General features: G+C 46.2%; 1 protein-coding gene across 1 annotated transcript in view; it reads left to right on the plus strand.

The window, feature by feature from the left end:
- LOC139375343 (EARP-interacting protein homolog) overlaps positions 1 to 23,356 on the plus strand; it is a 52,579-nt gene extending 29,223 nt beyond the window's left edge. Inside the window, exons 5-9 of the mRNA XM_071117038.1 lie at positions 1,691 to 1,790; positions 4,533 to 4,669; positions 19,461 to 19,628; positions 22,417 to 22,584; positions 23,142 to 23,356. Coding sequence (XP_070973139.1) covers positions 1,691 to 1,790; positions 4,533 to 4,669; positions 19,461 to 19,628; positions 22,417 to 22,584; positions 23,142 to 23,316 — 748 coding nt within the window. The 3' untranslated portion in view covers positions 23,317 to 23,356. The remainder of the gene's footprint in view (positions 1 to 1,690; positions 1,791 to 4,532; positions 4,670 to 19,460; positions 19,629 to 22,416; positions 22,585 to 23,141) is intronic.
- The last annotated feature ends 390 nt before the right edge of the window (positions 23,357 to 23,746 follow it).

Genomic DNA, 23,746 nt, shown 5'->3' on the forward strand with positions numbered 1-23,746 from the left:
CTTATTCTCCCCAATTTCATGGTATCCAATTTGTAATTAGTGTCTTGCCTCATCGCTGCAACTCCCGTATGGACTCAGGAGAGTGGTAGGTCGAGAGCCGTGCGTCCTCCGAAACACGACCCAACCAAGCCACACTGCTTCTTGACACAGTGCCCACTTAACCCGGAAGCCAGCCACACCAATGTGTCGGAGGAAACATCGTTCACCTAGTGACCGTGTCGACGTGCATGCGCTCGGCCCGCCACAGGAATTGGTACTGCGCGATGGGACAAGAAAAACCCTGCCGGCCAAACCCTCCCCTAACCCGGAAGACGCTGGGCCAATTGTGCGCCACCCCATGGGTCTCCTGGTCACAGCCGGATGCGACAGAGCCTGGAGCCTTTGAACCAGGATCTCTAGTGGCACAGCTAGCAACTGCGATGCAGTGCCTTAGACCACTGTGCCACTCTAGAGGCCCCTGTCTGTATATTTTATCATTTTTGTATTTTGTCCTGTAGTTCATTCTATGTAATTGGAGAATCCAGTGGGTTCTGGGTCTTTAATAGTTGATTCTAAGATGTATATTTGATCATGTAAATGTTTTTTCTGTTTGTTCTTTGTTATAGAGCCAAAAGGGTTGGAGAAGTGGTATATCCATACATCTCTGTTTTGGATAGATAACTCTTCATGTTGTTGATGTTTGTTTATAGTTTTCCAATTACCCCAGAAGTGGTTAGATTCTATGAATTCTTCAATTACATTTAGCTGATTTCTGATGTACCCTTTCTTCTTTCTCTCTCTCTCTCTTATCTCTCCTTTCTTTCTCTTATGATTTAGGCTAATTGATATAATTGGGGGGCTGCTTTCATAAATCTGTGTGTGGTGATTACATTGACTTCAGATTGGAGCTGTTTTTATAGAATACATGAATGAGAGAGAAGGAGAGGGACAGAAAGCTCCTTGGCTGGTGTGTGTGTCTGTCTGCCTGCCTGTCTGTCTGCCTGTCTGCCTGCCTGCCTGTCTGCCTGCATATTTGTGTCCTAGGCCTGTGACTTCTAACACCTTGGTAGGGCAGTAAAAACTGTCCCCCTCATCCATGGATTTACAACCTCCATAAACTCTTCTACTCTTCGCTCTCTCCTTTTCCCTCTGCCCCTCTCTTCCCCTTATCCCCTCACAACAGATGGAAGCAAGTTACAGAGTTGGATCCTGAGAAAGACTAACTTTGTCCCTCCCTCTTCCGCTTCCATCCCTTTATCCCTCCCACACACACAGCACAGTGGAGGCTTTATGTTGTGTTGCTCTGCCCTGATGAATGACTCAGAGGGGTTGGACCAGTCTCATTTATCACCACTAGAACTAAGGACTAATCAGTCTATAGCAGGTCTATAGCAGGTACATGAAGGGGCTCTTATCTACTGGGTGTGTGTGTGTCGTATTGTGGTCATTTGACTACAAACTTGTCATATCATGGTCATAAACTTTGGTTACAGTAGTTGCAGCCCTTGCAGGCCAAGTTGTGTGTGTGTGTGAGAGAGAGCGTGTGCGTGTGTGTGTGAGAGAGAGAGTGCTTGTGTGCGCGTCATACTGTGGTTGTATATAAGTGTTTGTGTTTTCTCTCACTGAAGTGTGTGTTCATGCATGTGTGTCCTGTGAACTAACCCCCCCCCCCCCCCCCCCCCCCCGCTCGCTCTGTCTCTCTCTGCTGCAGTGTCCTGTGGGAGCCCATGGGAGATGGGAAGCATGTGATCTCTCTGGCTGATAACCACGCTCTGCTCTGGGACCTGACGGAGAGCTCTACCCAGGCCACGGTGAGACACGCACTCACACCGCCATACATCTGCCCATACCCTGTGCTCATTATTTGATAACCACCGTATCAGACTGGTCTTATCTTTCCCTCCCTCTCCTACAACAGAACTGTCCAGGGGTGTGCTCTGCTCCTCTCACCAAGATCACCTGATTCCTTACTGAAACACACCATGTATCTGGGCTAGCTTCAGTGGCTCTGCTAGGTGTTCTTCCTTACTGAAACACACCCTGTATTTGGGCTAGCTTCAGTGGCTCCGCTAGGTGTTCTTCTTTACTGAAACACACCCTGTATCTGGGCTAGCTGCAGTGGCTCCGCTAGGTGTTCTTCTTTACTGAAACACACCCTGTATCTGGGCTAGCTTCAGTGGCTCCGCTAGGTGTTCTTCCTTACTGAAACACACCCTGTATCTGGGCTAGCTGCAGTGACTCCGCTAGGCGTTCTTCCTTACTGAAACACACCATGTATTTGGGCTAGCTTCAGTGGCTCCGCTAGGTGTTCTTCCTTACTGAAACACACCCTGTATCTGGGCTAGCTTCAGTGGCTCCGCTAGGTGTTCTTCCTTACTGAAACACATCCTGTATCTGGGCTAGCTTCAGTGGCTCCGCCAGGTGTTCTTCCTTACTGAAACACACCCTGTATCTGGGCTAGCTTCAGTGGCTCCGCTAGGTGTTCTTCCTTACTGAAACACACCCTGTATCTGGGCTAGCTGCAGTGGCTCCGCTAGGTGTGCTTCCTTACTGAAACACACCATGTATTTGGGCAAGGGTAAACGTCTCTGCTGTTTGGGTCCCGTAGCTACCAGGATGTAGCAGCGTGAAGCGCACTCTGTTTTGACTGTGTGAGAGCAAGCTCTTGCATAGCGCCCATCTCAGTGTCTGCAGTGCTGCTCGTTGCAACGCCATCTCGCTGAGTTGACCTTTTAAGTGCTTCTTGTGTAAAAATATGTACTGTTTTCCCCACTGCCCTGTCCCAACCCCCATGCAAGCTAGTTTTATTGTGAACTATACCTATTAAAAGGGACATGTCCAAAGTACTATTTGTTGTCACACAGTTGGTCTACTCAGGACTAGTTGGTGGTCATACTGTTTAGTAGAAACTCTCTCCTCTGACAGTGAAGTGCCATCCCCACTACTAATGAAGTGAGGTCTCATTGCTATTTACTGTTCTGATTCTCCACTCCACTGCCTCTGTTATTAAAACATCCATAGTTCTATAGTAGACATGAAGTGTGTGTACTCACTGTACTGTGTAGGCTGGTCAGTTAATGTTCCATTAGCAGATAGTTGCCTGGATGCAGTGGGGAGGTGCTTCATGAATAATGGGCTTACGTAATTAGTAGGCCAAATTCATGTTCTCGTACAGAGATCTGCATATAGGCCAGCCAGGTTGCAGGCACAACGGGGCACAACACAGGACTTGAGGTTTCTCTGTGTGTGTGTGTGTGTGTCCGTCATAATGCAAACCTGTGAAGAATCACTCGTCAAGAGATTGCAGTCAGACACGCACACGCTCTCTCCTACTCTGTGTGTGCGGAGGAGTCTTAGTGGAAGGCACAGTGTCCCCCTGTGCAGTGATACTGACGTCAGACTGTGCTGCAGAGCAGCGGAGCTATCAAGTGACACAGCTTGCCCTGGACATGGCAGCCATTAAACATGAAGGGAGGGGGGGAGGAGCCTGACAGCCAAGACAGATTCCTCCAGTGCTGTTGAGAATGCTAATCTTCTCCACTATATCCCTCTCAGCCACTCCCCTCTCTTCCATTCCCCCCTCCTTTCCCACTTCCCTTCCTTCTATCAGAGGCTCTCAGACTGATGTGTTCATCACAGGCCTGTCTGTCTGTCCAGCTGCACCATGGGTTTGTCTGTCTCATGGGTCCAGGGTGGATTAATTGTGTGTGTGTGTGTGTGCGTGTGCGGGCACGCTCAATTAGAGACACTGCTGGAATTGAGTGAGAACATCTCCTCTGGCTCACGGCACACCCACACACCTTATCCATTGCGACTGTACACACACACACGCTCCGACACAGTCGGTTCACACTCCATAAATGTGTGACTATTTGGCAGATATGAATGTTTTATCTGACGCCGCTTGCTAAAGGTAGGCGTCCTTCAGTTTTTTCTATGCTGTCTCGTTAGTGCTGCTAATATGGTTAGCTCTAACATAGCTGGGAGCTAGGCAATAATCACATTTATAAGAAGAGTTGAGTGTATGGATCTCTGTCTCTCTCTACCCCTCTCTTCACCTCTTCTCCTCTCTTTCTCACTCAATCCACCCCCGTTCCTTCCATTTTCGTTCCCCTACCTCCTCTCCCTCTCCTATGTACGCCCTCATCTACCTTCTCTTCCCTCTATACCTGAGATAATGTGACTTTCCCTAGCCTGTGCAATAAGGGAACAATCGATGAGAGAGAGAGAATTGTTCAGTGACCCTGTGTTATTATTATCTACTGTAGGTAAAGATAGCAGGTTGACATGCAGAAGTATGAAATTAGTCAGTACAGACTCAGAGGGTCCATCATGGTCAAACTGGTGATCCATGAGTAACAGTATATAGATATTCACAATGTAAACATGAACCCGTCATTGACTGCTGTGTGAAGGAGGGTGAGGTCAGCTATACAGTACACTAGGGAAGGCCTGTCTATACAGATCCATCAATACATTAACTCTTACCTCTCCATACCCCATGATTGACGTGTGTGTTCAGGTGTAGTAATCGTTAACCCTTTCCCTTCCAGATCTCTAGCAGTGCCACCTTAGAGGGTAAAGGTCAACTGAAGTTCACAGCTGGGAAGTGGAGTCCACATCACAACTGTACCCAGCTGGCCACAGCCAACGACACAGCCATCAGAGGCTGGGACCTCCGTACCATGAGGTATTGGTACATACTAACTGTATTCAGCCAACGACACAGCCATCAGAGGCTGGGACCTCCGTACCATGAGGTATTTGTACATACTAACTGTATTCAGCCAACGACACAGCCATCAGAGGCTGGGACCTCCGTACCATGAGGTATTGGTACATACTAACTGTATTCAGCCAACGACACAGCCATCAGAGGCTGGGACCTCCGTACCATGAGGTATTGGTACATACTAACTGTATTCAGCCAACGACACAGCCATCAGAGGCTGGGACCTCCGTACCGTGAGGTATTTGTACATACTAACTGTATTCAGCCAACGACACAGCCATCAGAGGCTGGGACCACCGTACCATGAGGTAATTGGTACATACTAACTGTATTCAGCCAACGACACAGCCATCAGAGGCTGGGACCTCCGTACCATGAGGTATTTGTACATACTAACTGTATTCAGCCAACGACACAGCCATCAGAGGCTGGGACCACCGTACCATGAGGTAATTGGTACATACAGTGCCTTGCGAAAGTATTCGGCCCCCTTGAACTTTGCGACCTTTTGCCACATTTCAGGCTTCAAACATAAAGATATAAAACTGTATTTCTTTGTGAAGAATCAACAACAAGTGGGACACAATCATGAAGTGGAACGACATTTATTGGATATTTCAAACTTTTTTAACAAATCAAAAACTGAAAAATTGGGCGTGCAAAATTATTCAGCCCCCTTAAGTTAATACTTTGTAGCGCCACCTTTTGCTGCGATTACAGCTGTAAGTCGCTTGGGGTATGTCTCTATCAGTTTTGCACATCGAGAGACTGACATTTTTTCCCATTCCTCCTTGCAAAACAGCTCGAGCTCAGTGAGGTTGGATGGAGAGCTTTTTTGAACAGCAGTTTTCAGTTCTTTCCACAGATTCTCGATTGGATTCAGGTCTGGACTTTGACTTGGCCATTCTAACACCTGGATATGTTTATTTTTGAACCATTCCATTGTAGATTTTGCTTTATGTTTTGGATCATTGTCTTGTTGGAAGACAAATCTCCGTCCCAGTCTCAGGTCTTTTGCAGACTCCATGAGGTTTTCTTCCAGAATGGTCCTGTATTTGGCTCCATCCATCTTCCCATCAATTTTAACCATCTTCCCTGTCCCTGCTGAAGAAAAGCAGGCCCAAACCATGATGCTGCCACCACCATGTTTGACAGTGGGGATGGTGTGTTCAGGGTGTTGCTTTTACGCCAAACATAACGTTTTGCATTGTTGCCAAAAAGTTCAATTTTGGTTTCATCTGACCAAAGCACCTTCTTCCACATGTTTGGTGTGTCTCCCAGGTGGCTTGTGGCAAACTTTAAACAACACTTTTTATGGATATCTTTAAGAAATGGCTTTCTTCTTGCCACTCTTCCATAAAGGCCAGATTTGTGCAATATACGACTGATTGTTGTCCTATGGACAGAGTCTCCCACCTCAGCTGTAGATCTCTGCAGTTCATCCAGAGTGATCATAGGCCCTTGGCTGCATCTCTGATCAGTCTTCTCCTTGTATGAGCTGAAAGTTTAGAGGGACGGCCAGGTCTTGGTAGATTTGCAGTGGTCTGATACTCCTTCCATTTCAATATTATCGCTTGCACAGTGCTCCTTGAGATGTTTAAAGCTTGGGAAATCTTTTTGTATCCAAATCCGGCTTTAAACTTCTTCACAACAGTATCTCGGACCTGCCTGGTGTGTTCCTTGTTCTTCATGATGCTCTCTGCGCTTTTAACGGACCTCTGAGACTATCACAGTGCAGGTGCATTTATACGGAGACTTGATTACACACAGGTGGATTGTATTTATCATCATTAGTCATTTAGGTCAACATTGGATCATTCAGAGATCCTCACTGAACTTCTGGAGAGAGTTTGCTGCACTGAAAGTAAAGGGGCTGAATAATTTTGCACGCCCAATTTTTCAGTTTTTGATTTGTTAAAAAAGTTTGAAATATCCAATAAATGTCGTTCCACTTCATGGTTGTGTCCCACTTGTTGTTGATTCTTCACAAAAAAATACAGTTTTATATCTTTATGTTTGAAGCCTGAAATGTGGCAAAAGGTCGCAAAGTTCAAGGGGGCCGAATACTTTCGCAAGGCACTGTACTAACTGTATTCAGACAACGACACAGCCATCAGAGGCTGGGACCTCCGTACCATGAGGTATTGGTACATACTAACTGTATTCAGCCAACGACACAGCCAACAACTTATTCATAGTCCTGTAGTACTGAACTATGTAGTATAATAACTATACTTTTAGTCATTAGTATTAGAAAACAATGAGTTCTAGTATTAAATGTGGTCCTTATTTGGTGGTTACACTAAGGCTCAATGTGATGCTCCTACCAAACCCCACCCAAACTGGACAGACCAAAGATAAGTAACAGAATACCTCATCTGGATGAGTGGATAGGTTATCACCCCCACACCGATTCCACCTATCCACCCACTGCCAACATTGACCTTAAAGCCACATTCATATCCGTACATTATCTGCTATACCCCCACTGTACACTCAGTATCATTACAGAGAGAGGGAGGGAGGTCAAGTTGTGTGTGTGTGTGTGGGCTCTGCTAGAGGAATAATAATCACCTTTCTATCGATTGCTCCGGTAACACCAAAGCGCTGGAGAGAAATTGAGAGAGAGGAGGAGTGGAGAGGGAGAGCAAGAACGAGGGTGAGAGAGTATAGAGAGAGGGAGAGAAAATATTAGAAAACTGCAGGAGAGTGTGGTGTGTGTGTGTGTGTGTGTGTGTGTGTGTGTGTGTGTGTGGGAGCTGTGTGTGTGTGTGTGTGGGAGCTGTGTGTGTGTGTGTGAGAGCTGTGTGTGTGTGTGTGAGAGCTGTGTGTGTGTGTGTGTGAGAGCTGTGTGTGTGTGTGTGTGTGAGAGAGCTGTGTGTGTGAGAGCTGTGTGTGTGTGTGAGAGAGCTGTGTGTGTGTGTGAGAGAGCTGTGTGTGTGTGTGAGCTGTGTGTGTGTGAGAGAGCTTTGTGTGTGTGAGAGAGCTGTGTGTGTGTGTGAGAGAGCTGTGTGTGTGTGAGAGAGAGCTGTGTGTGTGTGAGAGAGCCGAGTGTGTGTGTGAGAGAGCCGAGTGTGTGTGTGAGAGAGAGCTGTGTGTGTGTGTGTGAGAGCTGAGTGTGTGTGTGAGAGCTGAGTGTGTGTGTGTGTGAGAGAGCTGTGTGTGTGAGCTGTGTGTGTGTGTGAGAGAGAGCTGTGTGTGTGTGTGAGAGAGAGCTGTGTGTGTGTGTGAGAGAGAGCCGTGTGTGTGTGTGAGAGAGAGCCGTGTGTGTGTGAGAGAGAGAGCCGTGTGTGTGTGAGAGAGAGAGCCGTGTGTGTGTGAGAGAGAGAGCCGAGTGTGTGTGTGAGAGAGCCGAGTGTGTGTGTGAGAGAGCCGAGTGTGTGTGTGAGAGAGCCGAGTGTCTGTGTGAGAGAGCCGAGTGTGTGTGTGAGAGAGCCGAGTGTGTGTGTGAGAGAGCCGAGTGTGTGTGTGAGAGAGCCGAGTGTGTGTGTGAGAGAGCCGAGTGTGTGTGTGAGAGAGCCGAGTGTGTGTGTGAGAGAGCCGAGTGTGTGTGTGTGAGAGAGCCGAGTGTGTGTGTGAGAGAGCCGAGTGTGTGTGAGAGAGCCGAGTGTGTGTTTGAGAGAGCCGAGTGTGTGTGTGAGAGAGCCGAGTGTGTGTGTGAGAGAGCCGAGTGTGTGTGTGAGAGAGCCGAGTGTGTGTGTGAGAGAGCCGAGTGTGTGTGTGTGAGAGAGCCGAGTGTGTGTGTGTGAGAGAGCCGAGTGTGTGTGTGTGTGTGTGTGAGAGAGCCGAGTGTGTGTGTGTGTGTGTGAGAGAGCCGAGTGTGTGTGTGTGAGAGAGCCGAGTGTGTGTGTGTGAGAGAGCCGAGTGTGTGTGTGTGAGAGAGCCGAGTGTGTGTGAGAGAGAGCTGAGTGTGTGTGAGAGAGAGCTGAGTGTGTGTGTGTGAGAGCTGAGTGTGTGTGTGAGAGCTGAGTGTGTGTGTGAGAGCTGAGTGTGTGTGTGTGTGTGTTTGTGAGAGCTGAGGTTGTGTGTGTGTGTGTGAGAGCTGAGTGTGTGTGTGTGTGTGAGAGCTGAGTGTGTGTGTGGGAGCTGTGTGTGTGAGAGAGCTGTGTGTGTGTGTGTGTGTGAGCTGTGTGTGTGTGAGCTGTGTGTGAGTGTGTGTGTGTGTGTGAGAGAGAGCTAGGGGTGTGTGTGTGTGTGTGAGAGAGAGATGTGTGTGTGTGTGTGTGTGAGCTGTGTGTGTGTGTGTGTGAGCTGGGTGTGTGTGTGTGAGCTGACTGTGTGTGTGTGTGTGTGTGTGTGAGCTGAGTGTGTGTGTGACTGAGTGTGTGTGACTGAGTGTGTGTGACTGAGTGTGTGTGACTGAGTTTGTGTGAGCTGAGTGTGTGTGTGAGCTGAGTGTGTGTGTGTGTGTGTGTGTGTGAGCTGAGTGTGTGTGTGTGTGTGAGCTGAGTGTGTGTGTGTGTGTGTGTGAGCTGAGTGTATTTGTGTGTGAGCTGAGTGTGTGTGTGTGTGTGTGAGCTGAGTGTGTGTGTGTGAGCTGAATGTGTGAGCAGAGTGTGTGTGTGTGAGCTGAGTGTGTGTGTGTGTGAGCTGAGTGTGTGTGTGTGAGCTGAGTGTGTGTGTGTGTATGCTGAGTGTGTGCGTGTGTATGCTGAGTGTGTGCGTGTGTGTGTGTGTGAGCTGAGTGTGTGCGTGTGTGTGTGAGCTGAGTGCGTGCGTGTGTGTGTGAGCTGAGCTGAGTGCGTGCGTGTGTGTGTGCACTGAGTGCGTGCGTGTGTGTGTGAGCTGGGTGCGTGCGTGTGTGCGAGCTGTGTGTGTGTGTGCGAGCTGTGTGTGTGATGTGTGTGTGTGTGTGTGTGTGTGAGAGAGCTGGGTGTGTGTGTGTGAGCTGTGTGTATGTGAGCTGTGTGTGTGTGAGAGAGAGTTGGGTGTGTGTGTGTGTGAGAAAGCTGGGTGTGTGTGTGTGTGTGTGAGAGAGCTGGGTGTGTGTGTGAGAGAGCTGGGTGTGTGTGTGAGAGAGCTGGGTGTGTGTGAGAGAGAGCTGGGTGTGTGTGTGTGAGAGAGCTGGGTGTGTGTGTGTGAGAGAGCTGGGTGTGTGTGCGAGATAGCTAGGTGTGTGTGTGTGTGAGAGAGCTGGGTGTGTGTGTGTGTGAGCTGAGTGTGTGTGTGAGCTGAGTGTGTGTGTGTGTGTGTGTGTGAGAGCTGAGTGTGTGTGTGTGTGAGCTGAGTGTGTGTGTGTGAGCTGAGTGTGTGTGTGTGTGTGTGCGAGCTGAGTGTGTGTGTGTGTGTGTGTGTGTGAGCTGAGTGTATGCTGAGTGTGTGCGTGTGTGTGAGCTGAGTGCGTGTGTGTGAGCTGAGTGCGTGCGTGTGTGTGTGAGCTGAGTGCGTGCGTGTGTGTGTGAGCTGAGTGAGTGCGTGCTTGCGTGTGTGTGTGAGCTGAGTGCGTGCGTGTGTGTGCGAGCTGAGTGTGTGCGTGTGTGCGAGCTGAGTGTGGGAGCTGAGTGTGTGTGTGTGTGTGTGTGTGCGTGTGTGTGAGCTGAGTGTGTGTGTGTGTGTGTGAGCTGAGTGCGTGCGTGTGTGTGTGTGAGCTGAGTGTGTGTGTGTGTGAGCTGAGTGTGTGTGTGTGTGAGCTGAGTGTGTGTGTGTGTGAGCTGAGTGTGTGTGTGTGTGAGCTGAGTGTGTGTGTGTGCGAGCTGAGTGTGTGTGTGTGTGTGTGAGCTGAGTGTGTGTGTGTGAGCTGAGTGTGTGTGTGTGTGTATGCTGAGTGTGTGCGTGTGTGTGCGTGTGAGCTGAGTGCGTGTGTGTGAGCTGAGTGCGTGCTTGTGAGCTGAGTGCGTGCGTGTGTGTGTGAGCTGAGTGAGTGCGTGCGTGCGTGTGTGTGTGTGAGCTGAGTGCGTGCGTGTGTGTGTGAGCTGGGTGCGTGCGTGTGTGCGAGCTGAGTGTGTGCGTGTGTGCGAGCTGAGTGTGGGAGCTGAGTGTGTGTGTGTGTGTGTGTGCGTGTGTGTGAGCTGAGTGTGTGTGCGCGTGGGAGCTGAGTGTGTGTGTGCGCGTGGGAGCTGAGTGAGTGTGTGTGTGTGCGTGGGAGCTGAGTGAGTGTGTGTGTGTGCGTGAGAGCTGAGTGTGTGTGCTTGAGAGCTGAGTGTGTGTGCGTGAGAGCTGAGTGTGTGTGTGTGTGTGTGTGAGAGCTGAGTGTGTGGGTGGGTGTGTGTGTGAGAGCTGTGTGTGTGAGCTGAGTGAGAGCTGAGTGTGTGTGTGTGAGTGAGAACTGAGTGTGTTTGTGTGTGAAAGAGCTGAGTGTGTGAGAGCTGAGTGTGTGTGAGTGAGTGCTGAGTGTGTGTGTGTGAGTGAGAGCTTAGTGAGTGAGAGCTTAGTGAGTGAGAGCTTAGTGAGTGAGAGCTTAGTGAGTGAGAGCTGAGTGAGTGAGAGCTGAGTGTGAGAGCTGAGTGTGAGAGCTGTGTGAGTGAGAGCTGAGTGTGTGTGTGTGTGAGAGAGCTGTGTGTGTGAGAGCTGAGTGAGAGCTGTGTGTGTGAGAGCTGATTGAGAGCTGTGTGTGTGAGAGCTGAGTGAGAGCTGTGTGTGTGAGAACTGAGTGAGAGCTGAGTGTGTGTGTGTGTGTGTCTGAGTAAGAACTGAGTGTGTGTGAGTGAGAGAGGTGTGTGTGTGTGTGTGTGTGTGTGTGTGTGTGTGAGAGAGCTGAGTGTGTGTGTGTGTGTGTGTGTGTGTGAGAGCTGAGTGTGTGTGTGTGAGAGCTGAGTGTGTTTGTGTGCCTGTTTTTGTGTGACAGCGTGTGTGTGACTGCATGTGTGCAGTTGGTGCAGCAGCTGTGTGATGGCAGCCTGTGAGCACGGTCCAGTGGCTCCTCAGACATCCTCTTTGGTGAGTGTCTGCTCTGGCTCGTCACACTGTATGCCAGCCCAAACCGGCCTGCCCCTCTTGGCCCCACTCAGGGACACTGAAGGAGAACGCTGTCTACTGCTCTCTCCAGCAGGCTTAAAGACACAGGAAACTTAGACTTAGTACACACCGGCCATGTGTGTGAGCGTGTGCGTGTGCGCCTGTGTGTGTGCGCCTGTGTCTGGGCGGATGAGCCTGTGTGTGGGCAGATGAGCCTGTGTGTCTGAGCGTGTGTGTGAGAGTGCGCGTGTGTTGTGAGCGCGTGTGTGTGTGTGAGAGTGCGCGTGTGTTGTGAGTGCGCGCGTGTGTTGTGAGTGCGCACGTGTGTTGTGAGTGCGCGTGTGTGTTGTGAGTACGCGCTCGTGTTGTGAGCCAGCGCCCGTGTTGTGAGCGAGCGCTTGTGAGGGCTTTTGTGTGTGAGGGCGTTTGTGTGGGTTTGTGAGCGTGAGTTTGTGTGAGTGTATGTTTGTGTGAGTGTATGTTTGTGTGAGCGTGTGTTTGTTTGTGTGAGTGTGTGTTTGTGTGAGTGTGCGTGAGCGTGCGTGCGTGAGTGTGTTTTTGTATGAGCGTGAGTGTGTGTCCTGCTCTATTGCTGGCTGGGGCTGTCATAGGGGATGTTCTCTCAGTACATCAATCCCAAACCCTGTTTGCACCCACATTCCGCAGTGAGAGGGCAGCACACACACCGTCAGCTGTGTGACAACTGTCAGGCCTCTGCAACATGCACCACAGGATGCATACAGAAACACACACCGTCATCTGTGTGACAACTGTCAGGCCTCCGCAGCATGCACCACAGGATGCATACAGAAACACACACCGTCAGCTGTGTGACAACTGTCAGGCCTCCGCAACATGCACCACAGGATGCATACAGAAACACACACCGTCAGCTGTGTGACAACTGTCAGGCCTCCGCAACATGCACCACAGGATGCATACAGAAACACACACCGTCAGCTGTGTGACAACTGTCAGGCCTCCGCAACATGCACCACAGGATGCATACAGAAACACAATGCAGTGCTGCAGTCAAGCTGGCCTCTCTAGTTTCTCTGTACTGTACAGTAGCACACAGTACTGTGGGTAACACTTTACTTGGCGCCCAGCATTATAACACGTTATGACACGGTCATAACCATGTCCTAATATGTCATAACAGCTGACATAACTTGTCATAACCTGTTATAATATGGTCATAACACTGTCATGACATATTTAGACCTGCTGTGACATATAATGTGTTATTTTATATATTTGTATGACCCCTACATGAGTGTAAAATCCCTGGACAACAAAATAAGGTATGAAAACCAATAAAACAGGAGAGAAATGGCATATGAGGAAGTATTTCATAGGCAGCATTATGCCAAGCTGATTATTGAGTTGAGGCGGTCAGTGAAAGCATCTAAAATATGTGTGACGATAATGTGTCTTCAGTATAATTTTAAGATGTTTAGACTAGAGGTCGACTGATTATGATTTTTCAACGCCGATACCGATTATTGGAGGATCAAAAAAAGCCGATACCGACTTATCACCCGGTTAAAAAAAATATATATATATATATTTGTAATAATGACAATTACAAAAATACTGAATGAACACTTATTTTAACTTAATATAATACATAAATAAAAATCTATTTAGTCTCAAATAAATAATGAAACATGTTCAATTTGGTTTAAATAATGCAAAAACAAAGTGTTGGAGAAGAAAGTAAAAGTGCAGTATGTGCCTTGTACAAAAGCTAACGTTTAAGTTCCTTGCTCAGAACATGAGAACATGTGAAATATGGTGGTTCCCTTTAACATGAATATTCCCAGTTAATACGTTTTAGGTTGTAGTTATTTTTGGAATTATAGGACTATTTCTCTCTATACCATTTGTATTTCATATACCTTTGACTATTGGATGTTCTTATAGGCACTATAGTATTGCCAGCCTAATCTCGGGAGTTGAAAGGCTTGAAGTCATAAACAGCGCTGTGCTTCAAGCATTGCGAAGAGCTGCTGGCAAATGCAGGAAAGTGCTGTTTGAATGAATGCTTACGAGCCTGCTGCTGCTATATCAAATCATTGACTTAATTGTAATATAATAAACACACGGAAATATGAGCCTTAGGTCATTAATATGGTCAAATCCGGAAACTATCATTTCGAAAACAAAACGTTTATTCTTTCAGTGAAATATGGAACCGTTCCGAAATTTTATCGAACGGGTGGCATCCATAAGTCTAAATATTGCTGTTACATTGCACAACCTTCAATGTTATTTCATAATTATGTAAATTCTGGCAAATTAATTACTGTCTTTGTTAGGAAGAAATGGTCTTCACACAGTTCGCAACGAGCCAGGCGGCCCAAACTGCTGCATATACCCTGACTCTGCTTTCACAGAACATAAGAGAAATGACACAATTTCCCTAGTTAATATTGCCTGCTAACATGCATTTCTTTTAACTAAATATGCAGGTTTAAAAAAATATACTTGTGCATTGATTTTAAGAAAGGCATTGATGTTTATGGTTAGGTACATTGGTGTAACGACAATGCTTTTTTCGCAAATGCGCTTGTTAAATCATCACCCGTTTGGTGAAGTAGGCTGTGATTTGATGATAAATTAACAGGCACCGCATTGATTATTTGCAAAGCAGGACAAGCTAGTTAATATCATCAACCATGTGTAGTTAACTAGTGATTATGTTAAGATTGATTGTTTTTATGAGATAAGTTTAATGCTAGCGAGCAACTTACCTTGGCTCCTTGCTGTACTCGCGTAACAGGTGCTCAGCCTGCCACGCAGTCTCCTCGTGGAGTGCAATGTAATCGGCTTCCAAAAATGCAGATTACTGATTGTTATGAAAACTTGAAATGGGCCCTAATTAATCGCCCAGGGAGCCATGAAAGCTAGAACCGCCACTGACAATGAGCATCGGTCTGGTTTCTCTGTCATGTTAATGTTGAGGGAGCATGCACGCTTGAGCACGTATAGTAGTTGCCTACCTGGCCTGCTACACGCTAATCTAGGAAAGTGCCCATTTGGGGATGTTTGATATCTGATGGTCTTAGTCACCAGGTCCACCAATAATATGCTTAGCTTCTCAGTTATTTTTTCTTCACCTCACACAGTAAGTCAACGAAGTCTGTTTTTGTTTTACATATTGTGAATTATAGCCTAATAGTTCCTCACTATTGGCCTATTTGAATTATCTTGCCAACAATCTCTCCCTCGATAATCACCAAGCCTCGGTGTGAAAGTGCAAAATATCATCATCTGATGATCCCATATATCCAATGGAACGTCATAAAATACATTTCTTTCTCTTGCGCAGAAACAGCTGTCAGTGCCAGCTCAGCGGGAAACTCTGGGCCCGGAATAGGCTAGTTTATACAATGTTGCAAGTTCCCAAGAGACAGTTTCTGGAAGGATCCAGTTTTTTTGATTTGATACAAAATTGCACTTCACTATGCGCTCATTTAGGCCATTTACCCGCCAATGATCACGGTTTATCAAGCAATGTGTCCATATGGCAGAGGCTGATGCTTTCGCATTAGTTTCATTTCAACTTTTATATTTGTATCGTTTTTATTAAGATTTGTATGATTTAACAACGTGACAATGATTTTGAGAAACGGAAACGTTATTATTGAAATGAAACTGTTCCATGAAAATGCACAATCATAACTGACATGCAGATGGTAGGATGATTTGTCTGCTTCTTCAAACTTGAAACTCAAGCGTTGCCTGTGAATTCTTTATAAAATAATTGCCTCCACTTTTCTATGGTTGGTTTTATAAGCAAGGTAAGACATGCCTCATAATATGAAGTCAAACATTCAGGTTTTAAACAATTAAATATGTTTTTAAAATGCATACTGCCTACGGTTCACATTGTAAAGTGGTGGGTGATGTGCTGATAGCCTTCCTACCATTGTTTTTCTCCTGGTCAATTTGGTTAGCAACAATTTTAATTTATCTGCTTTTTTGGGGCAAAAGCCAATTACCGGATAATGAAAACCCTGGTGTGAATAGTATAGTATGCTATGTTTAGTATAGTAGGCTATGTTTTACATTTCAATTTAACATTGTTGTGAATTACTTACTTACCAACCACACTAACCTCTACTTGATCTGTAAAGCGGATGTGTTTTCAATAAAGTGTTTTATCCCCATGTATCCAGGCGTGTTAGGGAAGAGATGGAGTAGACAGCAGAGCTGTGTGATTGATGCTAGTTCTATTTGCTCCATCACACTCTGGGTCGAGAGACTCACTGCAGGGACTCAAACAGTCACACTGGCATCCGACAACAATGGAGAACAGGATAGAATAGGACAGCCATCTCACCCAGACAGAGAACTACAGTCACTAGAGCCCACTGGTGCTGCTCACTTCTAAACCAGAATGATTTGCTATGTTTTGGTTATGTAGAAGGATGGGATAGAAAAAGTGGATTTTCTTCAGCCCTCAGCAGTTTGATACTAACAGTTTATCAAAGTTGTCTACTGCGAGCGACATGTGTTTTGTTTATTTGACGTTAACCTCCCGAACTTTGTCTGTCACATCAATCATCCATGACCTTCTCATCTGCTGTCCCCAGGATGGCAGACCGGTCACAACATTACTGTTACTGGACAACTTCAGACATGCTTGGATGTGTGGGAAATATTATACCTCTCCATTAAATAGATTATGGGTTTATTTAGAAATGTCAGATGTACAGTTGAAGTCGGAGGTTTACATACACCTTAGCCAAATACATTTAAACTCAGTTTTTCACAATTCCTGACATTTAATCCAGGTAAAAATTCCCTGTTTTAGGTCAGGTCACCACTTTATTTTAAGAATGTGAAATGTCAGAATAATAGTAGAGAGAGTGATTTATTTCAGCTTTTATTTCTTTCATCACATTCCCAGTGAGTCAGAAGTTTACATGCACTCAGTTAGTATTTGGTAGCATTGCCTTTAAATTGTTAACTTGGGTCAAACGTTTCGGGTAGCCTTCCACAGGCTTTCCACAATAAATTGGTGAATTTTGGCCCATTCCTCCTGACAGAGCTGGTGTAACTGAGTCAGGTTTGTAGGCCTCCTTGTTCACACACGCTTTTTCAGTTCTTCACACAAATGTTCTATAAGATTGAGGTCAGGGCTTTGTGATGGCCACTCCAATACCTTGACTTTGTTGTCCATTTTGCCAACTTTGGAAGTATGCTTGGGGTCATTGTCCATTTGGAAGACCCATTTGCAACCAAGCTTTAACTTCCTGACTGAAGTCTTGAGATGTTGCTTCAATATATCCACATAATTGTCCCTCCTCATGATGCCATCTATTTTGTGAAGTGTACCAGTCCCTCCTGCAGCAAAGCACCCCCACAACATGATGCTGCCACTCCCGTGCTTCAAGGTTGGGATGGTGTTCTTTGGCTTGCAAGCCTCCCCATTTTTCCTCCAAAAATAACAATGGTCATTATGGCCAAACATTTTTTTTTTTTTTTTCATCAGACCAGAGGACATTTCTCCAAAAAGTATGATCTTTGTCCCGTGCAGTTGCAAACCGTAGTCTGGCTTTTTTATGGTGGTTTTGGAGCAGTGGCTTCTTCCTTGCTGAGCGGCCTTTCAGGTTATGTTGATATAGGACTCGTTTTTACTGTGGATATAGATTATTTTGTACCTGTTTCCTCCGGCATCTTCACAAGGTCCGTTGCTGTTGTTCTGGGATTGATTTTAACTTTTTGGACCAAAGTACATTAATTTCTAGGAGACAGAACGCGTCTCTTTCCTGAGCAGTGTGATGGCTGCGTGGTCCAATGGTGTTTATACTTGCATACTATTGTTTGTACAGATGAACGTGTGGTACCTTCAGGCTTATGGAAATTGCTCTCAAGGATGAACCAGACTTGTGGAGGTCTTGGCTGATTTCTTTTGATTTTCTTATGCTGTCAAGCAAAGAGGCACTGAGTTTGAAGTTAGGCCTTGAAATACATCCACAGGTACATCTCCAATTGACTCAAATTATGTCAATTAGCCTATCAGAAGCCATGACATTTTCTGGAATTGTCCAATCTGTTAAAAGGCACAGTCAACTTAATGTATGTAAACTTCTGACCCCATTGTGATACAGTAATTTATAAGTGAAATAATCTGTCTGTCAACAATTGTTGGAAAAATGACTTGTGTCATCCACAAAGTAGATTTCTTAACCGTCTTGCCAAAACTATAGTTTGTTAGCAAGAAATTTGTGGAGTGATTGAAAAACAAGTTTTAATGACTCCAACCTAAGTGTCCAACCTAAACTTCTGACTTCAACTGTATACTTTTGGGAGTTTATTGGCATGGCTGTTCATATTTACACAGTAACACTAGGAACACTTTGTTGCTCTGAGACTTTTAAGCATCAGGAATTGCTTTATTATTGGCCATAAGCATATCCATCAATCAATCCACAATTTTGATGTAATGATCCCTTACTTTTGTGCATGGACAGTCTCTCCCTCCCTCCTTCCTTCCCAACTCCTCTCAAAGCTAGGCTTTCATTTTGATAAACAATGAAACTGCAGTTGTCATAGAAACGGAGACCTGTGATGAGTGTGATATCCAGTCCATCCCCTCAGCATAGCGATGTATCACCCAGACTGAGGTTAGAGGGGGCAGTGTGTGTGTGCACATGTTCCTGTGTGTAATAGCTTGTTTTGGCCCTCACAGCCGTAAGGGAGAACGAGTAGATTTAGTTTCACTGTGTCCGGAGGCTTAAGCTAGGAAGTTCTATAATCCCTAATACTTTGTCAGGAGGGTTCCAGCCAGGCTTTGCTCAGGATTCCCATGTTATATTTGCTAGGTGGAGGGAGGGGAGCAGGATGCTCGGAAGCATTCTGGATGCACCGAAACTAACCCAATTTCCTGCTCCATTTCCCCTGTGCGTCCTTTTCCATGGAGGACAGAGTTTACGACACACACACTGTCACACCATGGCCAGAGGTCACACCAGTTACAGAGGAGTCAGTCAATCGGGGGTAGATTGTGCATATGACAGCAGAGTGACACCACACACACCCCGGAACACCGAATCGGTGTGAAATGCTATACATCAAAATATAATCTCAAGTCATTTTAAAAGCCACAAGATGAAACGCTGTTGACATTTTTTGGGGTGAGAGGGAGGGAGCTGATGCCAGTGTCTGGTCGCTCTGTGACGTCCCAAACCATATAGTCATAGAGCCATATAGACTGTCATCCTGACCTCATTGAAGCCATCAGGTCATTGTATTTTACCTCCCTTTTTAATGAGATCAGCAGGTGGCAGGGTACATGGTGTTTGGTGGAGGAGAGCAAGGAGCACTGTGGGCAATACTTTTCCATAGGCCGCCGTGGTTCCTCTTCAGTCATCACAGCGGGAGATGGGGGAAAGATGAGAGGGGGATAGGTAGGGAGGAATGAGGAGGGGGAGATAAGTGGAGGGGGAAGGGGAGGACAGAAGAGAAGATGAGAGGAAAGGTGTATGTTCCTGTCCAGTTGAGAGGAGAGACGGTTAACAAAAAACAGCATCTGAAGCAGAAAAGTATTTCCTCTTTCTTCTTCTCTGGTCTTTCATTCCTTTTTTGGTGCCTCAACACTTACCTCTCCCCAGCAGAGAGGAGTAGGAAGTCAAGGCCGTGTGTGATTATGACTCCTGGCTTTATAACAAGTCAGGCTTTTATAGGGCAGGAAATACAGTCTGGCCTTCACCCTAGTGAACAGCACCACTACAGGCTTCTATCTCTGATAGATGTCATCAGGGAGGGTTGTTCTGGTGTTTTCTCCTTTCTCTCTCTCTCATTTCTCTCTCTTTATCATTCCCCCTCTTTCTCTTGTCCCCAGTCAGATCTACTGCATCGAGAATGCTCACGGGCAACTGGTTCGAGACCTGGACTTCAATCCTAACAAACAGTACTACCTGGCCAGCTGTGGGGACGACTGCAAGGTCAAATTCTGGGACGTGAGAAACATCAACGAGCCAGTTAAGACCCTGGAAGAGCACTCCCACTGGTGGGCACCTGTGCTGCGCTGTAGACACACACGCACAGGACACAAGCACACACACAGGACACAAGCACACACACACAGCAGATACATCCACATTCTTCCCATCTTTGTGGCATAGTACTTGTAGCCTCAAACCCACTCTTTGTACAACCAACAGAAGATGAACATCATTCCTACCAATAAGCATCAATTTGCTAACAAAGGACACTGAACAGTCCTATCCCACTCATGTATGTGTACTTACCCTACTGTATATACTGGCCTGTCAAAATGTACTGTATGTCTAGTTATGACAAGAAGTTTGGTGCTGCTACAAACATGCATTCATGTAAAGAACTTGTCCATCAGAGGTTAAGTACATTGCACTGCCATGTTCAGGCATGGCCGGCCCGCTCATTAGGCAGGATTAAGCAGCCTCCTATGGCGGCAGATTGACAAGGGTGGCATTTTCTGAGCTAAACTGACCAAGACTCACCTCCAACAACGACACATAAAACCTCTCATAATTCTGCCCAAAAACAATGACAATTTCTCTCAACTAGTGGCATATGTGCTTCTTAGGTGAGTGCCGATGCCGCCCTGTGATAAGCAGTGCACACTTTGTTTAAGTTAGGGACACAAAATATTTAGCTTGTCCATTCCCATCGCGCCTCTCCAGAGTGCTGTTGGAGAGATGCATCGCTGCGGCGCTCCACCAACATGCCGTCAAATAAATCATCTAACATAAATCATGTAGCAGATACTGTATAGGATATTGTAGAAAGAGTATGTGGCATTTTCTGTAACCTACAGGCTGGAGATAAAATGCATGACAATGTAATGAGACGGACACTTTTTACATCATGCAGGTTTCTCCGATCAAGTAGCCTAACCTAAATGGCACCCAATCAAATAAAAAATACGCTGACATGTTAAAAAACAACATATCCTAATAACAGGACAGGTCGAAGTAAAACGGACAATCACAACTGTTGTCCAGGAGTTTCACCCCATCAGTGCTTTTAAGTTTGTATCTGTCAACTTTTGACAAGCTGATCATAGCGAAAAATAAAATACTTCTGCATTTCCTGCTGTGTAAACACTTTGCAAATAGGCTCTGCCTTTCGGACATATTTATTGGTGCAATCCAAACTGGCCTTGATTTCCACATCCACAATCTTTGGTTTTTGGTCCGGTCCAGACAAAATCTGAACCAATCATGGACTTCGATGTTTGGTTCAGATTTAGTGGGGTCTAGACCGGCCTTGATTTCCACGGACATTGATTTGTGGCCCGGTCTGGCCCATATTTGAACCAATCATAGACCTTTATGTTTGGTTCAGATTTAGTGCGGTCTAGACCGGCCTTGATTTCCACGGACTTTGATTTGTGGTCCGGTCTGGCCCATATTTGAACCAATCATAGACCTTTATGTTTGGTTCAGATTTAGTCTGGTCGGGACCAGCCTTGATTTGGCCCAAACAAAACACGTACTTTCAAATTTCATTCAGTAACAAAAATGAGCCTGATTTCAACATCAGGGAAAATATATATTTTCAACATCTGGAAAAATAGTACTTTCTACTTTCATTCAGAACAGAAAATAAACCGGATTTCAACGTCCAAAAAATATGATTTTTCAACATCCTGGAAATTATGTATTTTAAACGTACGGAAAATACGTATTTTCATCTTTCATTCAGAACCTAAATTGAACCACACTTTAACGTCTGGAAAATACATCATACGTTTTCAACGTCATTTTACTTAATGGGACTGTTCCACTTTTGTGGGGGGTCTCGCCTAGTGCAGCAGAATGGCAAGGACCGGCCCTGTGTTCAGGTGTTATAGGTGCTTACTGTAGCTATTCTATGATGAGCTGCAGTGCTCAGGGCTATGTAAGTAGCTAGCTGAACACAGTGCCCTGCAGTATTCAGGGGTGTGTGTACTATGTCTGTAGAGACACGCTCTCAGATAATGACTGTCTGAGAGCCATGCCGTTGCTGCAGCTAGAGCAGCACACCAATCACTGCATGATAAAAATACACACACACACACACACACACACACAGGATGCTATCTCTGAAAGACAGATAGACGGGCCAAATGTATCCTTAACAGTGTAGATGTCTGTTCTGATAGATAGTAGGTTCCAGCCTACCAGTGTTTTCTGAACAGTGCTTCGAGGGCGTCAGGGCTCTGCTATTAGGGACAATTTTTTTTTAGAAGGGAAGAGGAAAGAGTGCGCTGAGGCAGCTTTTCTGTCAACAGGCCAGTTATTCTTCAATCACACTCGATAAGGAGCTAGGATCCACCACTGAGCTCTGCCCTAGGATGAGAGAGACTGACTAACCATCATTACACAACACCTTACGGCAGTACAAACTAAACAGCAGAGAAACAAAGCCCATATCCATCTCAATTACCACATACAAATGTACTGAAGAGCCAGAGGGCAGGTTGCTATTTATTGTCATGACTTTTGCTCTAGAAGCAGCTATGCTAAGTGGTCACTAGCTGGCACAGCCGCAAAGTCATAAAATTTGATTTGACTAACCTTAAATTAAGACCAAAAAGATAATTTTGTTTTCATACATTTTTACGATATTGCCAATTTTGAGCAATTTTGAACTTTTCAGCTGGCCCATCTAGCAGAAATTGCTCAGTTCTACCTCCAGGATAAGACTCATGACAATAAACGTCAACCTGCACTCCGAGGGAGAGACGGATAGTGGAGAAAAGGAGATGTATAGATACTAAAATTGGATGTATTAAAAACACCCATTCACTGATTCCCTGTGTGTGTGCCCAGGGTGTGGAGCGTGCGCTTCAACCACTCTCATGACCAGCTGGTGCTGACCGGCAGCAGCGACAGCAGGGTGATTCTGTCCAACATGGTGTCCATCTCCTCCGAGCCCTTCGGTCACCTGGTGGACGACGATGACCTCAGCGACGGAGAGGACAACCACCAGGACGAGAAGTATGGACCCTAAGTCAAAACCTTTACGACATACGTCCACTCAGTCATAACTTGTCAACACTGTCCACTTTCTGACATGACTGTCCAGAACTGGCCCCCTTTGAGCCATATTGGACCAACCTCAGCCTTAGCTGTCCACAGTCATCACTGTATCCATCATCTCATGGTCAGTGCAACAGTCGTCCAGTTATTAGTAATCATATGTTTGATACATTTGATTCAGCGCTGTACTATGGTCTTCATGAACCTCTGCTATTCTTTGCCATGCCCTATTTTGTTCCGTTTCTGTGCCGACTCTCTACCACTACACATTGTAATAATATATATATATAGATATAGATAGATAGATAGATATTTTTTAAAGCATACAGTAACTAGCCTATTATGTGTATAGGAAGCCAGGGTCAGCTGTGTGGCGGAGTACTGTGCCTGGTATAATCACAACCAGACCTTGAACAGAGACTGAGTAATATAACTAGACCTCTGTTTGTGTGTGGTAGGCAGCCTTGTCCTTAACTCACCCTATTCAACTCACCTCACCCGTATGTGTGTTCTAGAACTAAGGAGCCCCTGCAGGACAGTATCATCTCTACCTATGAGGAGCATGAGGACAGTGTATACGCGGTGGAGTGGTCCTCGGCAGACCCATGGCTCTTTGCCTCACTCAGCTACGATGGCAGACTGGTCATCAACAGGGTCCCCCGCGCACTCAAATACCATATCCTGCTCTAGACAGACCTCACACTGGACTGAGAAAAGAGGGATAGAGGGCAAGGTTTGGGGGGGGGGGGGGGAGAAGTAGGAATCACGAGAGAGGGATAGAGGGCAATGGATGGGGACAGAGGGGGAGGGGTGTGGAGAGAGTGATAGAGGGCAAAGAATGGTGAGGGATGGGAGAGAGGAATAGAGGGGGAGGGATGGATAGAGGGATCAAATCAAATCAAATTTATTTATATAGCCCTTCGTACATCAGCTGATATCTCAAAGTGCTGTACAGAAACCCAGCCTAAAACCCCAAACAGCAAGCAATGCAGGTGTAGAAGCACGGTGGCTAGGAAAAGCTCCCTAGAAAGGCCAAAACCTAGGAAGAAACCTAGAGAGGAACCAGGCTATGTGGGATAGAGGGGGAGGGATGGGAGAGCGGAATAGAGGGGGAGGGATA

Source organism: Oncorhynchus clarkii, chromosome 19 (genome assembly GCF_045791955.1).
Source record: "Oncorhynchus clarkii lewisi isolate Uvic-CL-2024 chromosome 19, UVic_Ocla_1.0, whole genome shotgun sequence".
Taxonomy (NCBI): domain Eukaryota; kingdom Metazoa; phylum Chordata; class Actinopteri; order Salmoniformes; family Salmonidae; genus Oncorhynchus; species Oncorhynchus clarkii.